The 21,040-nt window shown below is 42.3% G+C and overlaps 1 protein-coding gene across 6 annotated transcripts in view; it reads left to right on the forward strand.

The window, feature by feature from the left end:
* Zdhhc20 (zinc finger DHHC-type palmitoyltransferase 20) overlaps positions 1-12,915 on the forward strand; it is a 68,262-nt gene extending 55,347 nt beyond the window's left edge. For 3 of the 6 annotated variants that reach the window (XM_057785749.1, XM_057785746.1, XM_057785748.1), the window contains 5 exons: positions 3,632-3,758; positions 5,442-5,531; positions 6,966-7,081; positions 8,408-8,484; positions 9,432-12,915. In XM_057785749.1, coding sequence (XP_057641732.1) covers positions 3,632-3,758; positions 5,442-5,531; positions 6,966-7,081; positions 8,408-8,445 — 371 coding nt within the window. In that variant the 3' untranslated portion in view covers positions 8,446-8,484; positions 9,432-12,915. Of the gene's footprint in view, positions 1-3,631; positions 3,759-5,441; positions 5,532-6,572; positions 6,617-6,965; positions 7,082-8,407; positions 8,485-9,431 lie in introns of all 6 variants that reach the window. The other 3 variants (XR_009058100.1, XR_009058101.1, XM_057785747.1) reach the window with 2 other exon arrangements.
* The last annotated feature ends 8,125 nt before the right edge of the window (positions 12,916-21,040 follow it).

Below are 21,040 nucleotides of genomic sequence, written 5' to 3' on the forward strand. Positions count from 1 at the left end.
AAAAGATCCGAGAAGCAAAGGAGCAGTCACTAGAGAGACTTTATGAGCTTCTGTCTCCTCCCACCTTACATTCCTCTCTCTGCCCAGCCTTCCTAGTGCTGGGATTAAAGGCCTGTAACTCCCAACTACTGGATTAAAGGTGTGAACCACCACCACCTAGCTCTGTTTCTCTTTTAAACAGAATCTATCTGTGGTGCAGGCTGGCCTTGAACTCACAGAGATCCCATCTGCCTCTGCCTCCCAAATGCTGGGATTAAAGATGTGTGCCCAATTAGTGGCTTAGCTCTGCACTCTGATCTTCAGGCAACCTTTATGTGTTAGATCACAAACAAAATATCACCATGTGCTCTTTTGGGGGCTGCCACCCAGATCCCAAATACATCACACATAGAGACCTTTTCTTTCATATGAATGCCTGGCTTTAGCTTGGCTTGTGTCTAGCTAGATTTTAAGTTAATCCATCTATCTTTGACCTCTGGGTGTTTACCTTTTTTTTTTATTTCTATATACCTTTATTTCTTACTCCATGGCTGGCTGCGTAGCTGGGTGACTCTTTTCCTTTTCTTGTTCCTTCATCTTCTCCTCCCACATCTCTCCTCTTGTTTATTCTCTCTTCTTGCCAGTCCACCTCTCCTTCCTCCTGCCTTGCTGTTGGCCATTCAGCTCTTCATTAGGCCAATCAGGTGTTTTAGGCAGGCAAAGTAACACAGCTTCATAGAGTCAAACTAATGCAACATAAAAGAATGTAACATATCTTTGCATCGTTAAACAAATAATTCCACAGCACAAACATGTAACACACCTTAAAATAATATTCCACAACAAAGGTGTTCAAGGGTGGTAGGACTGGGTTTTGTGGTGTGTGCCCTTTCTTCCAGCGGTCAGGAGGCTAAGGCAGGGTTACAAGTGTGAGACCAGCTTAGGGGTGCCTAGCAAGACACTCTGGAGGCCCTGCTCACACTGAACTGCTGTGTTAATACTTAGGAGTAGAGTCCACATGCATCCAAAGCCTGTGTGTTTGCCAGAATTGGAAGGAAACGACTTTTAATATAGAGAATTAAGAGATTTGAGGACACATTTTAGTTACTATATTTGAATTATATGGTCTTGATTATTTTTTTTTAAGATTTATTTATTATGTATAAAGTGTTCTTTCTGCATGTATGCCTTCAGGCCAGAAGAGGGCACCAGATCTCATAACAGATGGTTGTGAGCCACCATGTAGCTGCTGGAAATTGAACTCAGGTCCTCTGGAAGAGCAGGCAGTGCTCTTAACCACAGAACCATCTCTCCAGCCCCATGGTCTTGTTATTGGGTTGTGTGATTATGTGACTTCCAGTGTAAGGGTTTTTCTTCTTCCTTGCCAGCTCACCCTTCACTGTTAAGCACTTCAGGTCCGTTATGATTTACTTTTTCCATATAAATAAAATTCTCTGTGTCTGTTAAGTAATTTGTTCTCTTTACAGAAGTGCTCTTACCCTAGAACTGACAACAATGTGACCTGTTTGCAAAGCCCTATCCTAAAGACCTCTTTAAAAATCAAACAAACAAACAATATATAGAAATACAGAAAACCAGAAATGACATCTGCTGTAACTCTAGTTTCAGGGGTCTCGATGCCTCCTCCAGCCTCTGAGCACGAGACACACATGTGGTGTACATACATACGTTCAGGCAAAACACCTTTACATGTTAAATAGTAAAATTGAAGAATTTATTTCAATAATGATAAATGTGGTAGTGGTAGGTCAATTTTCCCAACTGGTTCTGACCACCTCGGTCTAAGGAGCAGCCTTGTCGTAGATGGGATGTGAACACTTGAATCTGTTTCTCACATAGCTTGTTTCTCCATGTGGTGTTGAGCCCCTCTGTGAAAAAGAACAATGGAGTACCTCAGCTGGGTCAACTTGAAGGAAGCAGAATCAGGATTTGATTTTGCACTGTGTTTGCAGAGGTCTCTGTCCATGTTCACTTCCTGTGCTGTGTGCTGTGGGGACCCATGTGCGCTGATAGGGAGCGTGTGGAACCAAAAAGCTGCTGACCCAATGGCAGCCAAGGAGGAACGGGGGCGAGGGAGAGAGAGAACACCTTAAGGTCCCATTAAATTCTTAAGGACGTTACCCTTCCCTCCAGGACCTACTGCTTCCTTGGTTCCACTGCCTTCAGGTAGTGCCATCAACTAGTGGCACCCTTGAACACAGTTCAGGTCCAGACCATAGGCCGTGCCTCTTGGCATCCTACTGTCCTCCTTAAATAATTTTTGCCACATTATTTTTACCAGTGAAACCATTTTATATCATGACTTATCATGTACACATATATTTACAAAATTACATCGATAAACAGAATTTCAGAGGATATCATTAATTCCAGTCCTATGTAATGTGGTCTGATATTTTGGACAGTCTGGTTCAGCCAATCAGATGATCCTGTGGCCATGCTGTGGAAACCCTGTAGCCTTCGCATACCACTTCCTTTACTGTCCCAACCCCCACACCCTGGCTTCCTGCCGGCCTGTGGTTTCTTCCTTTGAGGGTACTTTATTCTGCTGTGCCACCTCTGCCTGTCTTCCTAACTCACCTACCCAGATTTCACTGACGCCAGTATTTTAAATGGAGAAGTTTGTCTATATCCCTTTGATGTTGGTCAGTCTTCGTCACAGTCACACTTGGAGCATTTAATCATGTGAAACTGAAAAGCCTCTAAAAAAGCCTCTAGCCGGGCGATGGTGGCGCACGCCTTTAATCCCAGCACTCGGGAGGCAGAGGCAGGCGGATCTCTGTGAGTTCGAGACCAGCCTGGTCTACAAAGCTAGTTCCAGGACAGGCTCCAAAGCCACAGAGAAACCCTGTCTCGAAAAACCAAAAAAAAAAAAAAAAAAAAAGCCTCTAAAAATGTATCTTATTGCCGGGCGTTGGTGGCGCATGCCTTTAATCCCAGCACTCGGGAGGCAGAGGCAGGCGAATCTCTGTGAGTTCAAGTCCAGCCTGGTCTACAAGAGCTAGTTCCAGGACAGGCGCCAAAACCACAGAGAAACCCTGTCTCGAAAAAAAAAATGTATCTTATTGTCCACTTCTCCCTTCTCTCCGATAGGGTCTTACATAACACAGGCTGCTCTGAGATTCTTATATGTCTAGAGCCGCCAGCAGGGGTGCACACCTTTATTCCCAGCACTCAGGCAGACTCTGGCAGATCCCTTTGAGTTCAAGGCCAGGCTAGTCTACAGTGAGTTTTAGGACGGCCAGAGCTACACAGGGAAACCCTGTCTCAAAATAGTAAATGAAAGTAATATTAGATAATTATTTGGGCCTGTCGTTTTAGAGGGTCGAAATAAAAATATTCTGTCTCCAAGTTAAGTCTGAAATTTATCTTTTTTAAAGTATAGTTTGGTTGACATAATGATTGTGTGTTTGCTGAGGTAACATTTCAGTACCGGTCAGATCGGATAATTAGGACATCTTCACCTCAGATGATTGTCATCCCTTTTATCCTTTGTGACAGCTATGTTCATAGCTGTCCATAGCATAGCTGTAGGCAAGAAAATTATTTTCCATTCCCTCTATAATTTTTAAATAGATAAAATTTATTCATGTGTATATACATATTTGTGTTTGTTTGTTTTTTTTTAAAGAGTCTTTCCGCGCACCTATGTTTTCTTATGGAATAGATGGAAACGGGTTTTCTCTTGGATGTAGTAAAAATTGGAGACAAGTCTTTGGTGACGAGAAGAAGTACTGGCTAGTTCCGGTATTTTCCAGGTAAGTTACAGAGTGTAGGAATCAGTAGCCTCTGCCTCTGGCTAAATAGCTTAAGATTCTGAGATTGTTCTTAAAGGACTTTAAAATGAAAATTCAAAATATCTTGAACATACATAAAATAAAGTAAGAGTACACATTTGAATGGGAAGAAGAAAAATAAAAATGACTCGAGGTCTTGAAAATAAAAGTAAATTGCTTTTAGAAACATAAAAATATTTTCATAGATTATGACACAGGAGTGTTGTATGCGCTTTCTCTCTCTGACAAGAGTCTCACTTTGTTTTCTCTTGGTTGTTTTTTCCTAATTCTGTTCACATTATCTGTTATTTTTCATTGTCAGTAACTTCCAATTAAACATGGTTGTTTTGAATGCTAGATAGCCCACAGTCTAGATTTTATGTCTCTCTTTATAACTGATAGGTTTGGTTTTGACACACTGTTAGGTTTTTTAGGCTTCACAATAGTCTTTTTGAGGTTTGTTTTAAGCCTTACAAGGTTGGATCAAGAGTAGCATTTTCTTTAAGGCTAAGTCTAGCACTACTAAAGGTGGAATCTCAATTGAGAGAGTCTCCCGCTGGCTGGTCAAATGGGATGCTGTCCAGTGGTGCAGGGCTTGGACTTGTTCACTGTAAGGTTTCCAGCTGTTTTTCTCAGTTTGCCTTCGCAGGCTAGTATCATTCAGATGTGTTAACAGTCCTTCACATATTTCTATAGCCATCTCTCCTGTGTTTTAGCTTCAAGCCATCTCAGCTTCCCAAAGCTTCTTCCTTCTCTGTTGCCTTTATTCAGTGAGACTACTTTGCTTGCATTTACCCCATCCCTAGACTTTAGCAGATGTCTGGGGCTTGTTATGCTTTAAAATGGAATTTTCTAAAATTTATGTGTATGAGAGTTTTGCCTGTACATATATATGTACGCTGCATGTATGCCTGATGCCAGGGGAGGCAAAAAGTGGGCTCTAGATGCCCTGAGACTAGAATTCCAGGAGGTTGTGAGCCACCATGTGTGTGCTAGGAAAGGAGCCTGGGTCCTCTGCAAAAGCAGCAAGTGTTCTTACCTGCCTCTTATCTACTCTCCTGCCCTATACTGTCTGTTTGTGATTATTGATGGCGACATGTCAAATTTACAGCCACTCTGTCTCGACCAGAGGTGAGTGGCTCTGCTCTACACAGTTCTGATGGCTCAGGAGTGTGAAGGCAGCAGAACATGCTGGGTTCTTTGTATAACCATAAGCACGCAGGGGGAGCTTGTCTTTTTGTTCACTGGTATACTGTACTTCTTACTAAGGTGTTGAGCAGCTCTTTGGTTGGCTGATTGGTTTTTCAGTACCTGGGGACTCCCTGTGAGCTCAGCACTGAGCTGTCCCTGGAGTGCCAGCTCTTCTCACAGTGCTATTGAACTTTCCTGGAACTTACTGCAATTTCAGTTTGGGAGTGGATGATGTTTCCAGTGATGGTGAAGGTGGCTGGTATGCAGACAATTGAATAGCCTCTGCATTCAAGGGCGACCTTGTTTCTAAGTACGTGTGAGTAACAAGAGAAAAGACTGTCTGCAGTGGAGGCAGGAGCCTCCAAACTTAGACTTGATAAGCTTTGGTTCTGCTGTGCCACTGAAAAAGGAATGTTAAACTTGACCATTGTTATTAAATCAGTACATAGATAATTGCTGTTCCTCATCTTACAGCTTGGGTGATGGCTGCAGCTTTCCAACTCGCCTTGTGGGAATGGATCCGGAACAAGCTTCTGTTGCAAACCAGAGTGAATATGCCAGAAGGTGTGTTCCTTGTTCCTGAGTTTTTCAGTATTCATTGTAAAATAGTCTGATGCCTGTTCTGCGTGAATGACGCATGCACAAACAGTCACACTCCAAGAAACGGACAGAAAAAGAAAAATTCTATCTCCATTCTCTTTCTAATGGAGAAGCAGTGTGTGTTAGGTGCCTGCTCTTCCACACTTTACATGCAAACCAGAACACTGGGAGTAGCAGAGCATGTCCATAGTTAGGACAGCACACATGCATGCAGCTTCATGTCTGGGGAACCTAGTAAGCAAGTAAATATGCTGTCTTCATCCTCCTGAAATGAAAATCCCGTTCAAGACTTGATTATATTGGCTTATACCAAGTTGTATTTTTTTCAAAGAAAAATTTAAAAGCACTGTCATTATTCTAATAACCCTTAATTGGGTTTTAATTACAATGTCAGGATAATTAATGAGAATTTGAAAGTACCAATAGTTTCTTATTTATCTTAAAAGAAATTTCTTAACATAATTGCACACCAAGAAAACTGATTCATAAGTTTATATTTCTGTCAACATACATACAAAAAAAGAAAGGTACTCAGGCATACTAGTGCATGCCTTTAACCCCAGCACTTGGGAGGCAGAGGGACAGGCAGATCTTTGTTAGTTTGAGGCCAGCCTGGTCTGCAGTGTGAAATAGCCAGGGCTGTTACAGAGAAAGCCTGTCTTGGTTAAAAAAAAAAAAAAAAAAGAGGTGAAAAGGACTTTAAGCTCCAGACTAGCATGTTGACGTCAGCAGGCAGGCCTCCACACTACACCGAAAGCCTTTGACCCTTCAGCTCTAGCCCTTATTGCCGTTCTCACAAGTCACTCAGGCAAGTCTGTTTCCTTTCCCTGGGTTCCCGAGAGGGGGGAGATAGTATGTAGCACCCAGCGTAGTGTCTGGCCCATAAGAAGTACTTGGCAATCTCTCTCCCGTTTCCTCCTTTCCTCCTCCTTTCCCTTCCTCCCTGGTTCTCTTAGTTAGAAAAATAAGTCTACGATAAATTACTGAATCATTTTTTCCCCTTAGATCTAAACTGCAGAGGTAGAAAGCAGAGAACTGGGAGATGACAGGTAACTTTTGTACTGGCCACAGACATAGCTCTCCACCTGTCCTATGCTACCACAGCTCCCGATTAACAAGTGTTGACAGCCCTTTCCCACCAGCCCCTGAAGCTGTTTCTTAGTCTAACTGGTTTCTTTGGCAGTGTTGGAATACACACTTTGGGCCCAGAGAGCCGTTTGACTGGAGGGTGGGGGTAGTGGGCATTTTTCTCTTGGAGATAGCCTTTTCAGAGTGCTAAGATCTCATGAGTTGCCCTCACATATTTCAGAAAAGAAATACTAATTTGCTGCTTATTAATTATTAAGTATCCTTAATTGAGCATTAAAGTATTCACTGAATTGTCTACTCCTTTTTCAGTATTGGCTCAAATCAACCTTTTCCTATCAAACCACTTAGTGAATCAAAAAACCGTTTGTTGGACAGTGAATCTCAGTGGCTAGAGAATGGAGCTGAAGAAGGAGTCACCAGATCAGGTAATCTCACCTGGTTCAGATGAAAATCACCAGATTAAACAAAACTGAATGAAACCAAAATGGAGTGATATTTGCAGTACTAGAATGTAGGTCGTCTGCTGAGATGTCACCCACATAGCTGTCAGTGCTGTGGGCGTGTCCGTGAGGACGGCACAGCATGGTGACCGAGTTACACTCTGCTCCTGGTCAGGTGGGCTGTTCTCGGCCACACGTTTCTTCACCCAGGTACAGAAAGTTGGCTAATCTGAATGATATTTTAAGAATTTGGTTTTGGCTTTGGTTTTTGAGACAGGGTTTCTTTGTGGCTTTGGGGCCTGTCTTGGAACTTCCTCTGTAGACCAGACTGACCTCAAACTCACAGAGATCCGCCTGTCTCTGCCTCCCAAGTGCTGGGATTAAAGGTGTGCACCACCACCACCTGGTTTTTTTAGTGTTCCAGTATATATTTAATTGAGAACAATTTTGAAAAGCATTGTACTCAACTGGGTATGGGGCACACAGCTGTAATTTTAGAGGCTGAGGCAGAAGAGTCAAGTTCTGTGCTAGGCTAGGCTCCTTGTGAAACCTCTCCTGAGGGTGTCGTGAGCTTTGTACTCTTTAAAGAGTGGCATGGACAAAGACTTAGCCTTTCTGAATGACCAGTCCGTGACTGGATGCAGTATAGAACGCTGCTGAGGCTGAGTGGATTTCTGATCAGAACTGGGTTTCCAGAACCATCTAACCACTTCACGAATGTCACTACCCCCAGTTCTTTCTCAGGCTATCACAGGAGCTTCCTGAGTCCAGTGTCAGTAACCTGGTGATCATAGGAAAACGGTTGGAGCTATTCAGGTCAGTTCATAGGAAGTCCAGGAAGTACCCTGTGACCTGGTCTGAATAGCTCTCGTCTTAGAGAAGCATTTAGAACCTCTTTCCCCTTACCAGTCATGCTAGCACATCCTTGTATTCTAGTACTTGGAAGCTGAAGTACTAGGGGCCGGCCTAGACCATAGAGTGAGACTCTGTATCAAAAATGTCATAAATAAATGAAGGGCCTTAGGGTCTTTAAGATTATTCAGCTGCTAGGTAAGGTAGTGGAGAGATGTGTTTCATGCACTTTTTAATTACTGCTGCTTAATATCAACCCAGTGGCCATGTTCACGAGGTGAATATAAGAAGACCTAACGAATTCTCTTAACGCGCTGCACTCATGCCTGCCTTCTACACGGAGGCAAACCGTTGTCGTTAAGCTTCAACATTCACATAACTTACTTTAATGTAATTAACATCTCCATTCAGCAGAAACTTAATACTTCTTTCGTCTTATAATTAATTATATGTTTACAGGGACAAATAACCATGTAACAGTGGCAATAGAAAATTGAGTACTACTTGTTCATAACTAACCATTTGATGAGTGCAAGGTAAGATGCTATACAGGTAATTTCCTTCAGCAAAATGTAGTTTATTTACATATTTCATCTCAAAACAGTTTGTAATTTTTTTTCAACTATATCACCCAAATCAAGCTGTTCTGTCCTACGACTGGAATATGCATTCTGCCAGAATCTTATTTCCTTATCTAACACAATGTTACTAATCATTTGCTGGTAGATTAATGAAACTAATTGACTACAGTACCTTACTAGTTAGTTTAATGAACAAAGGGTGCTCACTATTGAAGTTTGATCAAGTGAAGATTGACTAAAGGTAGACAAAGGGCTTCCAGATTCATTAATGTTAGTTCTGTAAGACACAACAAAGCATTATCTCAAACCTATGGCCTAGTGTCCGCTTTCTTTCCTGACTACTTTTATTTTTCCAGAGGATCTTATCTGGGGTCTTGTCAAGTGGAGCACCTGCATCCTCTCCTCCAGGTTTATCATGAGGTCAGGGCTTTGCAGAGGACTTGGAGCCTATGCAGTTAGAGGCAGGGCTCAAGACCTTGAACAATGTGTGATCCAGGCTCCCGATGCAGGGGTTCCAAGCCTCCATTGAGCCAAATAAGCCACACTGTGAAGAGCTAGCTGCAGGGTCTGCATTTATGGCACTGCACCATTCCAGCCATACGGTGTTCTCGTGTAGTCGGGGAAACCCCAGCTAGAGTTTCTCTAGCAGTATGTGCATGCAGATGCGAGACTGACTCCTGGATGGTGTCTACACGGGCAGGCAGGGTGGTGTCTACGCAGGCAGGCAGGATACCCTGAGTGCAAGTTGAGAGCTCAGTGGTCCTTCTCCACTCTTTACAAAACCTGTGTTATTGTAGAATTCAAGACTTTGGTTTCTAACTTGTTAGTCCATAGGGCATTACTGAATATCTAAGGAAATAAGAAAATTGGCTTCCAACTAATAATTGTTTCTGTTTTTATAGGTATATAAAAACACATTTTGGACTATTTTCAGTTTTATTTGCAAGAAAATGATGGATGGAGTGAAATAATGGAAGTATAACAGAAGATATATTTTTAAAGGAAGCATTTGTACAGTTTGCTGGACCCATGGGAGCAGAGCAGAGCAGAAAGATGCCTTAACTTTTAGTGTCCATTTGTGCAGCGTTCCTCACAGCTCCTTTGGAAATAACACCTGTCTTGAGATGCTATCCTCACATGTTAACATGGCATTTGTATTTTTTAACACCCGAGTTTAAACAGTAGAGTTATTTCTTAGTATCTACATAGATTTCCACCCTAAAAAACTAAAAAGTTGTCTCCAGTGGTGAAATAAGTCTAGGGCAAATGGTGGCTAAAAATGATATCCAAATCACTGATTCTTGTGCTGTATAAGGGAAAGAAAATACTGCTTTTTTATTAGATGTTTACTAATTTATAATTGCTGTTTTATACTTTTCAATATTTTAATAAAGACTTTCTATTATTGGCTATGAAATAACACTCAGAAGGATTCAGATAAATAAACATAATCATATAGAACATTGAAGACATTGATATAATTCAGCAAAGGTTTAGTTGGGAGCACTATAATACACACCTGTAATCCCAGCACTCAGGAGGCCAGATTGCTGTGAGTTTGAGTCTTGCCTAGGTTACGTAGGGACTGTATCCAAAGAGCGGAGTAAAGGAGCATTAATGCAGCTGGGTGGTATCGTGTGTGCCCGAGGCTCACAGGAAACATGGTAGTAAAAGAAATCTTTGGGTTCTCTCTGTTGATTGGTTATTGTAAGTTGAATTTTCAGGGGAATTTATATTGGCATGGAAGCACAGAGGTGCACATAGTATACAGAGGTTGACAGTATGAATAAGTGGAAATAGCTAAAGGAAAGAGTGGTAGAAGGAACATTATCAACAGAGAAACAAATTCTCAGCCCTAGAAGTATGTAAGCTACAAAATGTTACTGAATGTCATTCAGTTTAGGTGATGTCTAAGAATTCCTGTGGTCCTTTCCAGTCACCTTACAGCGGCTTAAACAGTGACTGAAAGTGCACTTCAGAGGAAGCTAAAACAGTTCCCAGTCTTGGATTGATTAAATGTTTCAGTGGATAAAGGCATTTACTCCTAAGCTTGAGACCAGCCACATGCTGGAGGAGAGAACAGCCCCGCATGTCCTCTGACAGTCATGTGTGAACTGTGGTGCACACAGACACTAATTTTTAAATTCTCAGTCTCTGGACTCATATGTGAAGTCTTAAGTGTGACTCCCTGACAGTCACCTGCCAGCTTTAACAGGAGGCCATTCCAGTGTCCTATAGAAAGACAGTGCAGAAATGTTCTCAGTTCCTGCAGTTATCAGAGGAACAAACCTGAAAGTGATGACTCGCAGTAGACCAGCAGAGAGAAGTGTCACTCGGATGTGCAGGTGCCAGGGTTACACAGTGCCTGCTGCGGAGGAGAGGGTGTCCTGAGTGCACTGAACTACCGGACTCCCAGGATTCCCCAGTGTTGAAGTTCATTTACCCACCAGTTATCTCTGGTCTCCTCGGTATACCAAACATACTAGAGATAGCGCTATGATTTCCCAATCCTACACAAATCAAGACACCTGCTGTTCCAACTTTGTAATTTTGGGAATTGATTGGATTCTTACTGATTGCACTAATTCTGTGTCTTAAGAAACTTCCCCTTTGGACCAGAGAAGTAAGTTCGCTTTAAACTTTGGTTTAAAATGTTATGTAGCATGAATTTCTCTGTTTCAACTCTTTATTGATTCTCAAAAAACAGAATGAATTAAGAGATAAAAATTACCGCTTACACACTGGCAGTTTCAACACTTGGGAGCCTGAGGCAGGAAGGTCAGGTTCGTGCCAGGTTTGTGGTGAGTTCAGAAGTAGCCTGTGCTTCATGAGACCAGGAGAGAGAGAGAGATCACCACCCAAAACTATAACCTCAGTTTGGTAGTGGCATGCTGCTTTCAGAAGTATCCTGGTCCTTCTGTTCTCTTTTTAGATCAAGGGATTTGCATGCTCCTGGCACAGGTTGCCCCTTTAAAGCACTATTGTGTAGAGGTATCATCTTTTTGAGTTCTTACCATTTGTTTGTTAGCATGGTAGACTATTTTTAGTTTTTGGTTTTGGTAGCCTCTATAGCCAGCATTTTGCCATGGTCTAAAATATTTACCTGGTTTTTGTTGTTGTGTTTTGTTTTGTTTTTAAAGTTCTGGGGAATCAAACCCCAGGACCTTGTGCATACTAGGGAAGTCCTTTGCCACTGGTTCAGGCTGAATCTGCTCATACCTGCCAGTGGCCGCTGATAAGGGGCGGCAGGTGACGGGGAGTCAGGGAAGGCTGACTTCAGTATTTCAACTGACTTCAAGTCTGCTGTCCGCTGGGAAGACCAGGTCAAAATTAAGCTTTGCCAAAATTTCAAACACTTGAACATTTGTGAAGAAAATGAAGTTGAATTTCAGGTCTTGCCCTTGCCATTAAAAACATTAGACAGGAGGCTTGGTTTATCCAGGTACAGAGGTACCTGACGTTCAGTACCTGCGGCTCCCAGCTGTTGTCGCCGTGCCAACCAAAGCAGCTGCAGTACACCAGCTATTGAAATGAACATGTTTACAGAGTTGTTTTCTCGTCACATAAGAATGATTTTTTAAAAACTTTTTACATAGTGGTTATGATTCAACGTGTTATGAGCATAACAGGTTAGCTTAAATGTATGGTATTTACTTGAATTTTAATCTTTACAGAAAGCAGATTTTGACTGTTTACAGGAATGCTTGAAATGAGTCATGAGATCTCCCGTTCTCTCTGAATCAAATCTCTATTAAAGGCTTAGTGTTAGAGCCTGTGTATTTGGGAAAGGCAGTAACTCAAAAATATGCCTAGCTTACATCTCGTTCTACAAACTAGTACTTCTAGCCATGGATAAGTATTTTTAACTAATCTGATATTAAGACATATTTTTGCATTTCAGTCAAACTAATAAGAACATATGTAAAAGTATAGGTAAGATGTAAATCTGAAATTCATATTTCATATGATCTAAGCTGTATTTTTAAATTTAAAATACAATAGATATTCAGAAGGGTCCATATTTTTCTAATGACTTCACTGTTATTTTCTTGGGTTACGTAAAGCAAGGAATCAAATTTGTATTAAGGGGCTCAGAAAGCTGTTAGTTTATTATATTTGTACAGGATTACAGACAAGCCTATGCCCATGTTAGAGAAAAGATGGGTACTATTTAAGGTGATACTTAATATAGTTTATCTTAGTTGTCTTTATCAAGTAGTTTTAAGCCTTGTGTTTATTTCTCATTTGTGTGAACCCCAACCATGACTGATGACTCTTTGCTCTGTATTTTGGATGGCCTAACCTACATTATATGTGTGCATTTTTCAACTTTTTTTTCAGCCATCATAATTACTTTATTAATAAACAGAAAAGATATTGCCTTGTTTTGTAATGTTTTTGTTATCATTATAAAGTGATATTTGCCACATGAGGAAATAATTTCATTTTGATCAGTGTGAAAATCTCTTAAAAGTATTGTTTATTTAATGCAGTGGTTCATCTACCTTTCTAATGCTGCACCCCTCTAACACAGTTCCTCTTGTTGTGGTGACCCCCAACCATAAAATGATTTTTCATAACTGTAATTTTGCTGCTGTTACGAATCGCAATGTAAATATCTGAGATTCAGGATATCTGATGTTTGATGTGGTCTTGGCCCACGCACAGGTTGAGGACCACTGGTTTAGAGAGCTTAGTGATTTCTGAGGACAGCTGGCTTCTAAGAGGCAAGTTACATTGTACTTCAGTTTTCTTCAGAACCTAAAAGGTTTAATTAGGCTTTTAACTGGACACAGGTTGTTTCACAGAATACTTTAGGATCTTGCATACCTGCTACATGTGTAAAATGGTTGAATTGTGGTTGTTAAATTACTGAGTAATAGGTGTTATCTTGACCATTAAAATCTCAAGAGTATGTATAAGAGCCAATAGAGAGAGGTTCACAGAGATGACCGCCTTTTCCTCTGGTTCAGTAAGTACACTGTCTGAGACCAGTCTTGGTGGTACGCATCTATAATCCCGACACAGGAGGCAGAGGCAGGAGGATATCTGTGAGTTGAAGCTAGTCTGGTCTACATATCAATTTTCAGGCAATCGAGGGATACATAGTTGAAACTCTGTCTCTAAACAACAGAACAGCACCATTAGGTGGTGGTCCAAAATCCACAAGGATAGCAACTAATAGCTCTTTGGAGCCACAGGATTTTATGGGTATTTAACAGTTCCATGATGTTAACTCTTTGACCTTGTGTCCATGACTCCCACCTTATAGGGTGTTTTTTTGTTTGTTTGTGTTAAGGTGTATTTTTTGTGGGTGGGGGGGGAGAAAGGGACTAGGGTGCCCTGGATTTTGTGGAGCTAGAGTTAAAGGCAGTTGTGAGCCACTCAACATTCCTCTGGAGAGTGGGAAGCACTTCTAAGCACTGAACCAACTATAAAGCTTCTGAGTGTTACTTCTGCTCAGAGATCCACTCTAGGATGCATTTAAACTCCATCCCCTTTACCCCTGAGCTGCCTGGCTTCCATCACAGGCTGACAGGTTGGTTAGCATAGTTTCTATTTTGCAGTGCTGGTTGTGTGACTCCAATCAACTCTAAATCCTTTTTTTATATAATTTATTAGATTTTCAAAAATACCAATCCAAGTTCCACTCCCCTCCCCACTCCCTTCACAGACCTTCTACCCCCCACCCCCCATCCAATCCTCAGAGAGGGTAAGTCACATTACTTTGTGGACGGTCCAAGGCCCTCCCTACTATATCTAGGCTGAGCAAGGTAGCCATCCAAAGAGAATAGGTTCCCAAAAAGCCAATACATGCAGTAGGGATAAATCCTGGTGCTACTCCTGGTAGCCCCTCAGTCTGCCCCAGCCGTGCAACTGTCAACCACATTCAGAGGGACTAGCTTGGTCCTATGCTTGTTCCTTCCTAGTGTGGCTAGAGTTGGTAAACTCCCATTAGACTGTTTCAGTGGGTGAACCCATCATGGTCTTGACATCTTTGCTTATATTCTCATTCCTCCCACTGTTCAACTGGACTTTGGGAGCTCAGTCCAGTGCTCCAGTGCGGGTCTCTGCCTCTAGTTCCATCAGTTGCTGGATGAAGGTTCTATGATGATATTTAAGATATTCATCAGCCGGGCGGTGGTGGCACACGCCTTTAATCCCAGCACTCAGGAGGCAGAGGCAGGCGGATCTCTGTGAGTTCGAGACCAGTCTGGTCTACAGAGCTAGTTCCAGGACAGGAACCAAAACCACAGAGAAACCCTGTCTCGAAAAACCAAAAAATAAAATAAAATAAATAAATAAAAATAAACAAGATATTCATCAGTCTGACTACAGGGCAAGTCAAGATCGGGTCCCCTCTCCTCCGTTGCTTAGGGTCTTAGCTGGTCATCCCTGTGGGTTCCTGGGAATTTCTCTAGACCAGGTTTCTGCTCACCCCATAGTGACTCCCTCAATCAAGACAGCGCTTTCTTTGCTCTCTGTCCTTCCTCCATCTCCACTATCCCATTCCCTCAAGTTCTCATCCATCCCCTTCTCTTCTCTCCCCTTTCTACCCTTTCTTCCACCACCCCCATGCTTCCAATTTTGTCAGGTGGTCTTGTCTGTCTCCAGTTTCCACGTGGATCTTTATATGTTTTTCTGTGGGTTCACCTTATTAGCTTCTCTAGAATCGTGAACTATAAGCTTAATATCCTTTGTTTATAGCTAGTATCCACTTGTGAGTGAGTACATACCATACTCATCTTTTGGGGTCTGGGTTATCTCAGGATAGTGTTTTCTAATTCCATCCATTTGCCTGCAAAATTCAAGACGTCATTGTTTTTTACCGCTGAGTAGTAATGTTTAAATGTGCCACATTTTCTTTATCCATTCTTCCATTGAGGGGCATCTAGGTTGTTTCCAGGTCCTGGCTATTACAAATAATGCTGCTGTGAACATAGTTAAACATGTGTCTTTGTAGTATGATTGAGCATCTTTTGTTTTTTGGTTTTTGTTTTTTTGGGGGTTTTTTTTGTTTTTCGAGACAGGGTTTCTCTGTGGTTTTGGAGCCTGTCCTGGAACTAGCTCTTATTTTATTTTATTTTTAGTTTTTCGAGACAGGGTTTCTCTGTAGCTCTGGAGCCTGTCCTGGAACTAGCTCTTGTAGACCAGGCTGGCCTCGAACTCACAGAGATCTGCCTGCCTCTGCCTCCCGAGTGCTGGGATTAAAGGCGTGCGCCACCACCGCCCGGCCTGATTGAGCATCTTTTGAGACTGTGCCCAAGAGTGGTATTGCTGGGTCCTGAGGTAGGTCGATTCCCAATTTTCTGAGAAACTGCTATACTGATTTCCAAAGTGGTTGCACAAGTTTGTGTTTCCACCAGCAATGGATGAGTGTTCCCCTTACTCCACATCCTCTCCGGCATAGGTTATCGTTGGTGTTTTTGATCTTAGCCATTCTGACAGGTGTAAGATGGTATCTCAGAGTTGTTTTGATTTGCATTTCCCTGATGGCTAAGGATGTTGAACATTTTCTTTCTATTTTTTTTTTTTTTTTTTTTTTGGTTTTTCGAGACAGGGTTTCTCTGTGGTTTTGGAGCCTGTCCTGGAACTAGCTCTTGAAGACCAGGCTGGTCTCGAACTCACAGAGATCCGCCTGCCTCTGCCTCCCGAGTGCTGGGATTAAAGGCGTGTGCCACCACCGCCTGGCTTGTTGAACATTTTCTTAAGTATCTTTTGGCCATTTGAGATTCTTCTGTTGAGAATTCTCTGTTTAATTCTGTACCCCATTTTTAATTGGGTTATTTAGAATTTTAATGTCTAATTTCTTAAGTAATTTATATATTTTGGAGATCAGTCCTTTGATGTGAGGTGGGGAATATCTTTTCCCCTTCAGTAGGTTGCCTTTTTGTTTTACTGTGTCTTTTGCTTTACAGAAGCTTCTCAGTTTCAGAAGGTCCCATTAATTTATTGTTGCTCTCAGTATCTGTGCTACTGGGGTTATATTTAGGAAGTGGTCTCCTGTGCCCATGTATTGAAGACTACTTCCCACTTTCTCTTCTATCAGGTTTAGTGTGGTCAGATTTATGTTGAGGTCTTTATTCCATTTGGACTTGAGTTTTGTGCATGGGAATAGATATGGATCTGTTTGCATTCTTCTACATGTTGACATCTAGTTATGCCTTCATCATTTGTTGAAGATACTTTCTTTTTCCATTGTATAATTTTAGCTTCTTTATCAAAAATCAGGTGTTCATAATTAATATCCAGGTCTTCGATTCAATTCCATTGATCACCCTCTGTTTGTATCAGTACCAAGCTGTTTTCATTACTGCAGCTCTGTAATAGAGCTTGATGTCAAGGATGCCTCCGGAAGTTTCTTTATTGCACAAGATTGTTTTGGTTATCCTGTATCTTTTTTTCCATATGAATTTGATTATTGTTCTTTCAAGTTCGAGACCAGAAACCCTACTGAATCATTTGTGGTATGGGAGACTGTATTCATGCTCTACCCTACAAGGGAAAAAGTATCCATTACAGTACTGTTTGAAGCAAGAGAAGACTGAAGTGCCCTGTGTCTGAGTCCACTTTTGTTTTAGTGGAGTGTCTAAAGACATGTATAGCCAAGCCTCCAGAGGGCTGCTTCCAGAGAGGGGAGCTTGGAGCAGACAGCACCTGCTTCCATGTACGTCTTACACTTTCCTACCATATGCCTACATTGGGTTTTAAACCGAAAAATTTCCCATAGATAGTCCGCATCAATGATGAGAAGACCATTGTGTTATCCATGTGAGGGTGGTCTGCCTCTTTCATACACATATTTCATGCACATAGATTCTATAGGACTTGCACTTATTTTAAATCTACTGGGCCAGTGCGATAGCTTTGCGGATAAAGGCAATTGCCTCTAACCTGAAGTCCTGGGTTTAGTTCCAGGAAGCCAGTGTTCTTAGTAGCCAGCGCATGTACATGTGCGCACACATGAATGTAATAAAATTTAAAACTATTCCAAGAAATCAGCTCAGTTGTCATGCTAGTAATCAAAGGAAAGCATTGACTTTACATGAAGAGTTGAGAAGTAGCACTGATTAGATGGAGGCCTGAGATGTAACCTCTGGATGAATGCCCTTAGGAATGTACACAGGAGTGAGCAGGGAAAGCGAGTTGTTTGGAGGGCTTTTTACAAGGCACTCAATGAGGGAGACCTGTCTTACATTGCATTTACAGAGACACCATGAAACCATGTAAAGGTTTCCTATAACTAGATAGAAAAGTTGGGGCATCCCTGGGTGTGGGCATAGTTGAATAAGCTTTCAATTCTAGCATTCTGGAGGTAGATACAGGAGGATACCTGAGTTTGAGGCCAGCCTAGTCTACATAGTTCCAGTACAGAAAAAAAAAAAATTGAATTATATACATGGGAAAGATCTTGAAGATGAAGTGAAAATAAAAGTTTTCAGGAATCTTCACACATGATGGCCCAACGGCAGTATTTATAAGTTCCTTCGCCATCTATTGAGCTGCACAGGGTCAGTGACGAGAATGGCTCAAGCAGCTATTGTCTAGGCAGTGGGTATAGATGTGGGCACCTTTAACGACTGGGGTTCTCTGGCAAAGGGAGGGCTAAGATGGTTAGATGGTAATAGCCAGTGAGAGAATTGAAGACTGTGTGGGCTCTGGAAGATGTCTGGCACAAAGAAATGGCTCATTGCCACTTGTGGCAGCTCAACACCTGTAATCCCAGCACTTGGAGGCTGAGGCGGGATTGCTCAAATTCATTCTGAACTGTAACAAAGGGCTGTCTCAAACACACACACGATGTTAGCTTAAGTCTGACTTCATTGGCCACTGGTAGTAATGGCCATGTATTTGGAAGATTAATCAACTCCGAGTGAACCTGGATGTAGAGTGACCTAGCTTTGCCTCTGCCCTTTTGGCTTTTGTGTTTTTCCTATTCTGGGTCTAGAACCTGGTAAGGAAGCAAACACTACTTCTGAACTATACCTGCAGCCCATCCCTTTTTCTTTTGGTTTTTTGAGACAGGATTTCTCTGTGTAGTCCTGGCTATTCTGGAACTCACTGCAGACCAGGCTGGCCTCAAACTCAGAGATCACCTGCTTCTGCCTTCTGAGTGCTGCAGTCAACTTCAATCTTTTCAAATGAATGTGGTGCCTGTATTATGCTTTCCTTTCAAAGTGTGGGGATGTGGATGTGTGCTGGAAGTAGTTTGAAAAACTCACTTTCCATATAATCCCAGCACTGGGGGAAGATAATTTGTAGGTCAGTTTGGGTTACATGATGAACCTGTAACAAGTCCCAGATCTTAGCACAACATAAACCACTGTAGTGTGATGTTTTATTATTTTGGCTTTTTTAAAAACTTTATTTAACTCTATTTCATGTGCATTGGTATAATGATGTCAGATTCTCTTGAATCTGGAGTTACAGACAGCTACAGGCTGCCATGTGGGTACTGCGAATTGAACCTGGGTCCTCTGGAGGAGCAGTCAGTGCTCTTAACCACTGAGCCATCTCACCAGCCCCTATTTTGGCTTTTTGAGGGTCCTGCCACCCAGCTCCCAAGTAAACACACTTATTCTTAGTTATAATAACCCAGCCGTAGCTTGTTTTGTTTCTAGCCAGCTGTAGTAGGAGCTGTGGACTGTGTTCCTGCCGCCCCAGCTCCTGGTCGCCTGGCTAGCTTATGCCCCGAAATAATACACAAACTGTATTCTTTTAAACACTGCTTGGTCCATTATATCTAGCCTCTTCTCGGCTAACTCTCGCACCTGGACTAGCCTATTTCTAATAATCTGTGTAGCACCCCAAGGTGCGCTTACCGGGAAGATTCTAGCCTACGTCCATCCTGGGTCGGAGCTTCATCGCATCTGCCCCAGAGAGGAGAGCTATCGAGTCTGAGCTCACTTCCTCTTACTCCCAGCATTCTATTCTGTTTACTCCACCCAACTAAAGGCTGGCCAGTCAAATGGGCCAAGGCAGTTTCTTTATTAGCCAATGACCTTCCTCCATCAGCCAGCTTTTCTTAAAGTATCCCATCTACCTTTTGCCTCTGGGCTTTTATCTTTCTCTTCTGTAAATCTTACTTTCACTCCTACCCCCATGGCTGCTGGGTGACTGGCCCCTATGTCCTCCTCTCCTTGTTCTCTTGCCAGGAGCTCTTGCTCCTCCCAGATTTCCTCCTTCTATTTATACACTCTGCCTGCTAGCCCTGCCTATCCTTGCTCCTGCCTCACTATTGGCTGTGCATTTTTTTTTTTAGGACCATCAGGTGTTTTAGACAGGCATAGTAATACAGCTTCAGAGTTAAACAAATACAGTGGAAACAAAAGTCACACACCTGAAAATATTCCCCAACACTGCATAATGGACATGCACAGAGGCAGCACACTTGCCAAAAATGAAAACAGAACCTAACCCATCAAAGTCCAGAGTTCTGGGCAAGTCTCTAAATGTCTCCTACTCTTTATTCCTTCTGTACTTCTGCTTCTGGCTAACTGTTCTTGTTATGGGAAGTATGTCAACCAGGTGTTTTGAGGACTCAAGTGACAAACACCCAGTGTAGTGACCAACTGGCTAATAGTTTCTATTGACTTGAATCATTGTGATTGTCTTCACAAATCCTGTGGACCACAGCCACTACCAATTTTTGTTGTTTTGAGAGGGTCTCACTATGTATCCCTGGCTGGGTTGGAGCTATGTAGACCAGACTGGCCTGGAACTGTCATCTGCTATGCCTCCTGAATGCTGATCAAAGGCATCCATCACAGCCAACAAAATCCCCTACTTTTCAGGCAGGGTATGGAGCTCAGTTGGCAGAGCCCCTGTATGTTGAAATAGGAGCGGCGGGGCTGCATTCCCAGCGCCCAGCCGCCCGCGTGGTTAGCTTTACCCGAAATAATTACATGGAAACTGTATTCTTTTAAAAACTCCTTGGCCCATTAGCTCTAGCCCTCACTGGCTAATTCTCATATCCCGATCAACCCATCTCTAATAATCTGTGTAGCACCAGTCTTACTGGGAGATTTTAACCTGCATTTGTCTGGAGTGGGAGAATCATGGCAACTCACTGACTCTCCCAGCATTCTGTTCTGTTTACTCCACCCACCTAAGGGTTGGCCTATCAAATGGGCCAAGGCAATTTCTTTATTAAGCAATGAAAGCAACAGATTAGAAAGAAATCACTCCCATATCACCTGTATAACATGTGACACCCCAGGTTTCATCACCAGCATTATCAAGTTTAATAATCTAGAGAGATGGGAAGTTTGTAAAGTGATGTTCACATCACTTCTTGGACTCATTCAAGCCAGTTTTACCTCACAGGTTGGAGGAGGGTAGGAAGTAGGAAGTGCAGCATGATTAATAAAAACTCACAGACACTGGGGTTCAGCCTCAAGACCAGGAAAGCAAAGCAGTCAGCACTGGCTCTTACCTTGACCTCAGTCCGAAAATGTTGATCCTGCCTCCAGGAAACTACAGCTCAGAAAGAGACTGGGACTGAGAGCTG

This window comes from Chionomys nivalis, chromosome 12, assembly GCF_950005125.1.
Source record: "Chionomys nivalis chromosome 12, mChiNiv1.1, whole genome shotgun sequence".
Taxonomy (NCBI): Eukaryota; Metazoa; Chordata; class Mammalia; order Rodentia; family Cricetidae; genus Chionomys; species Chionomys nivalis.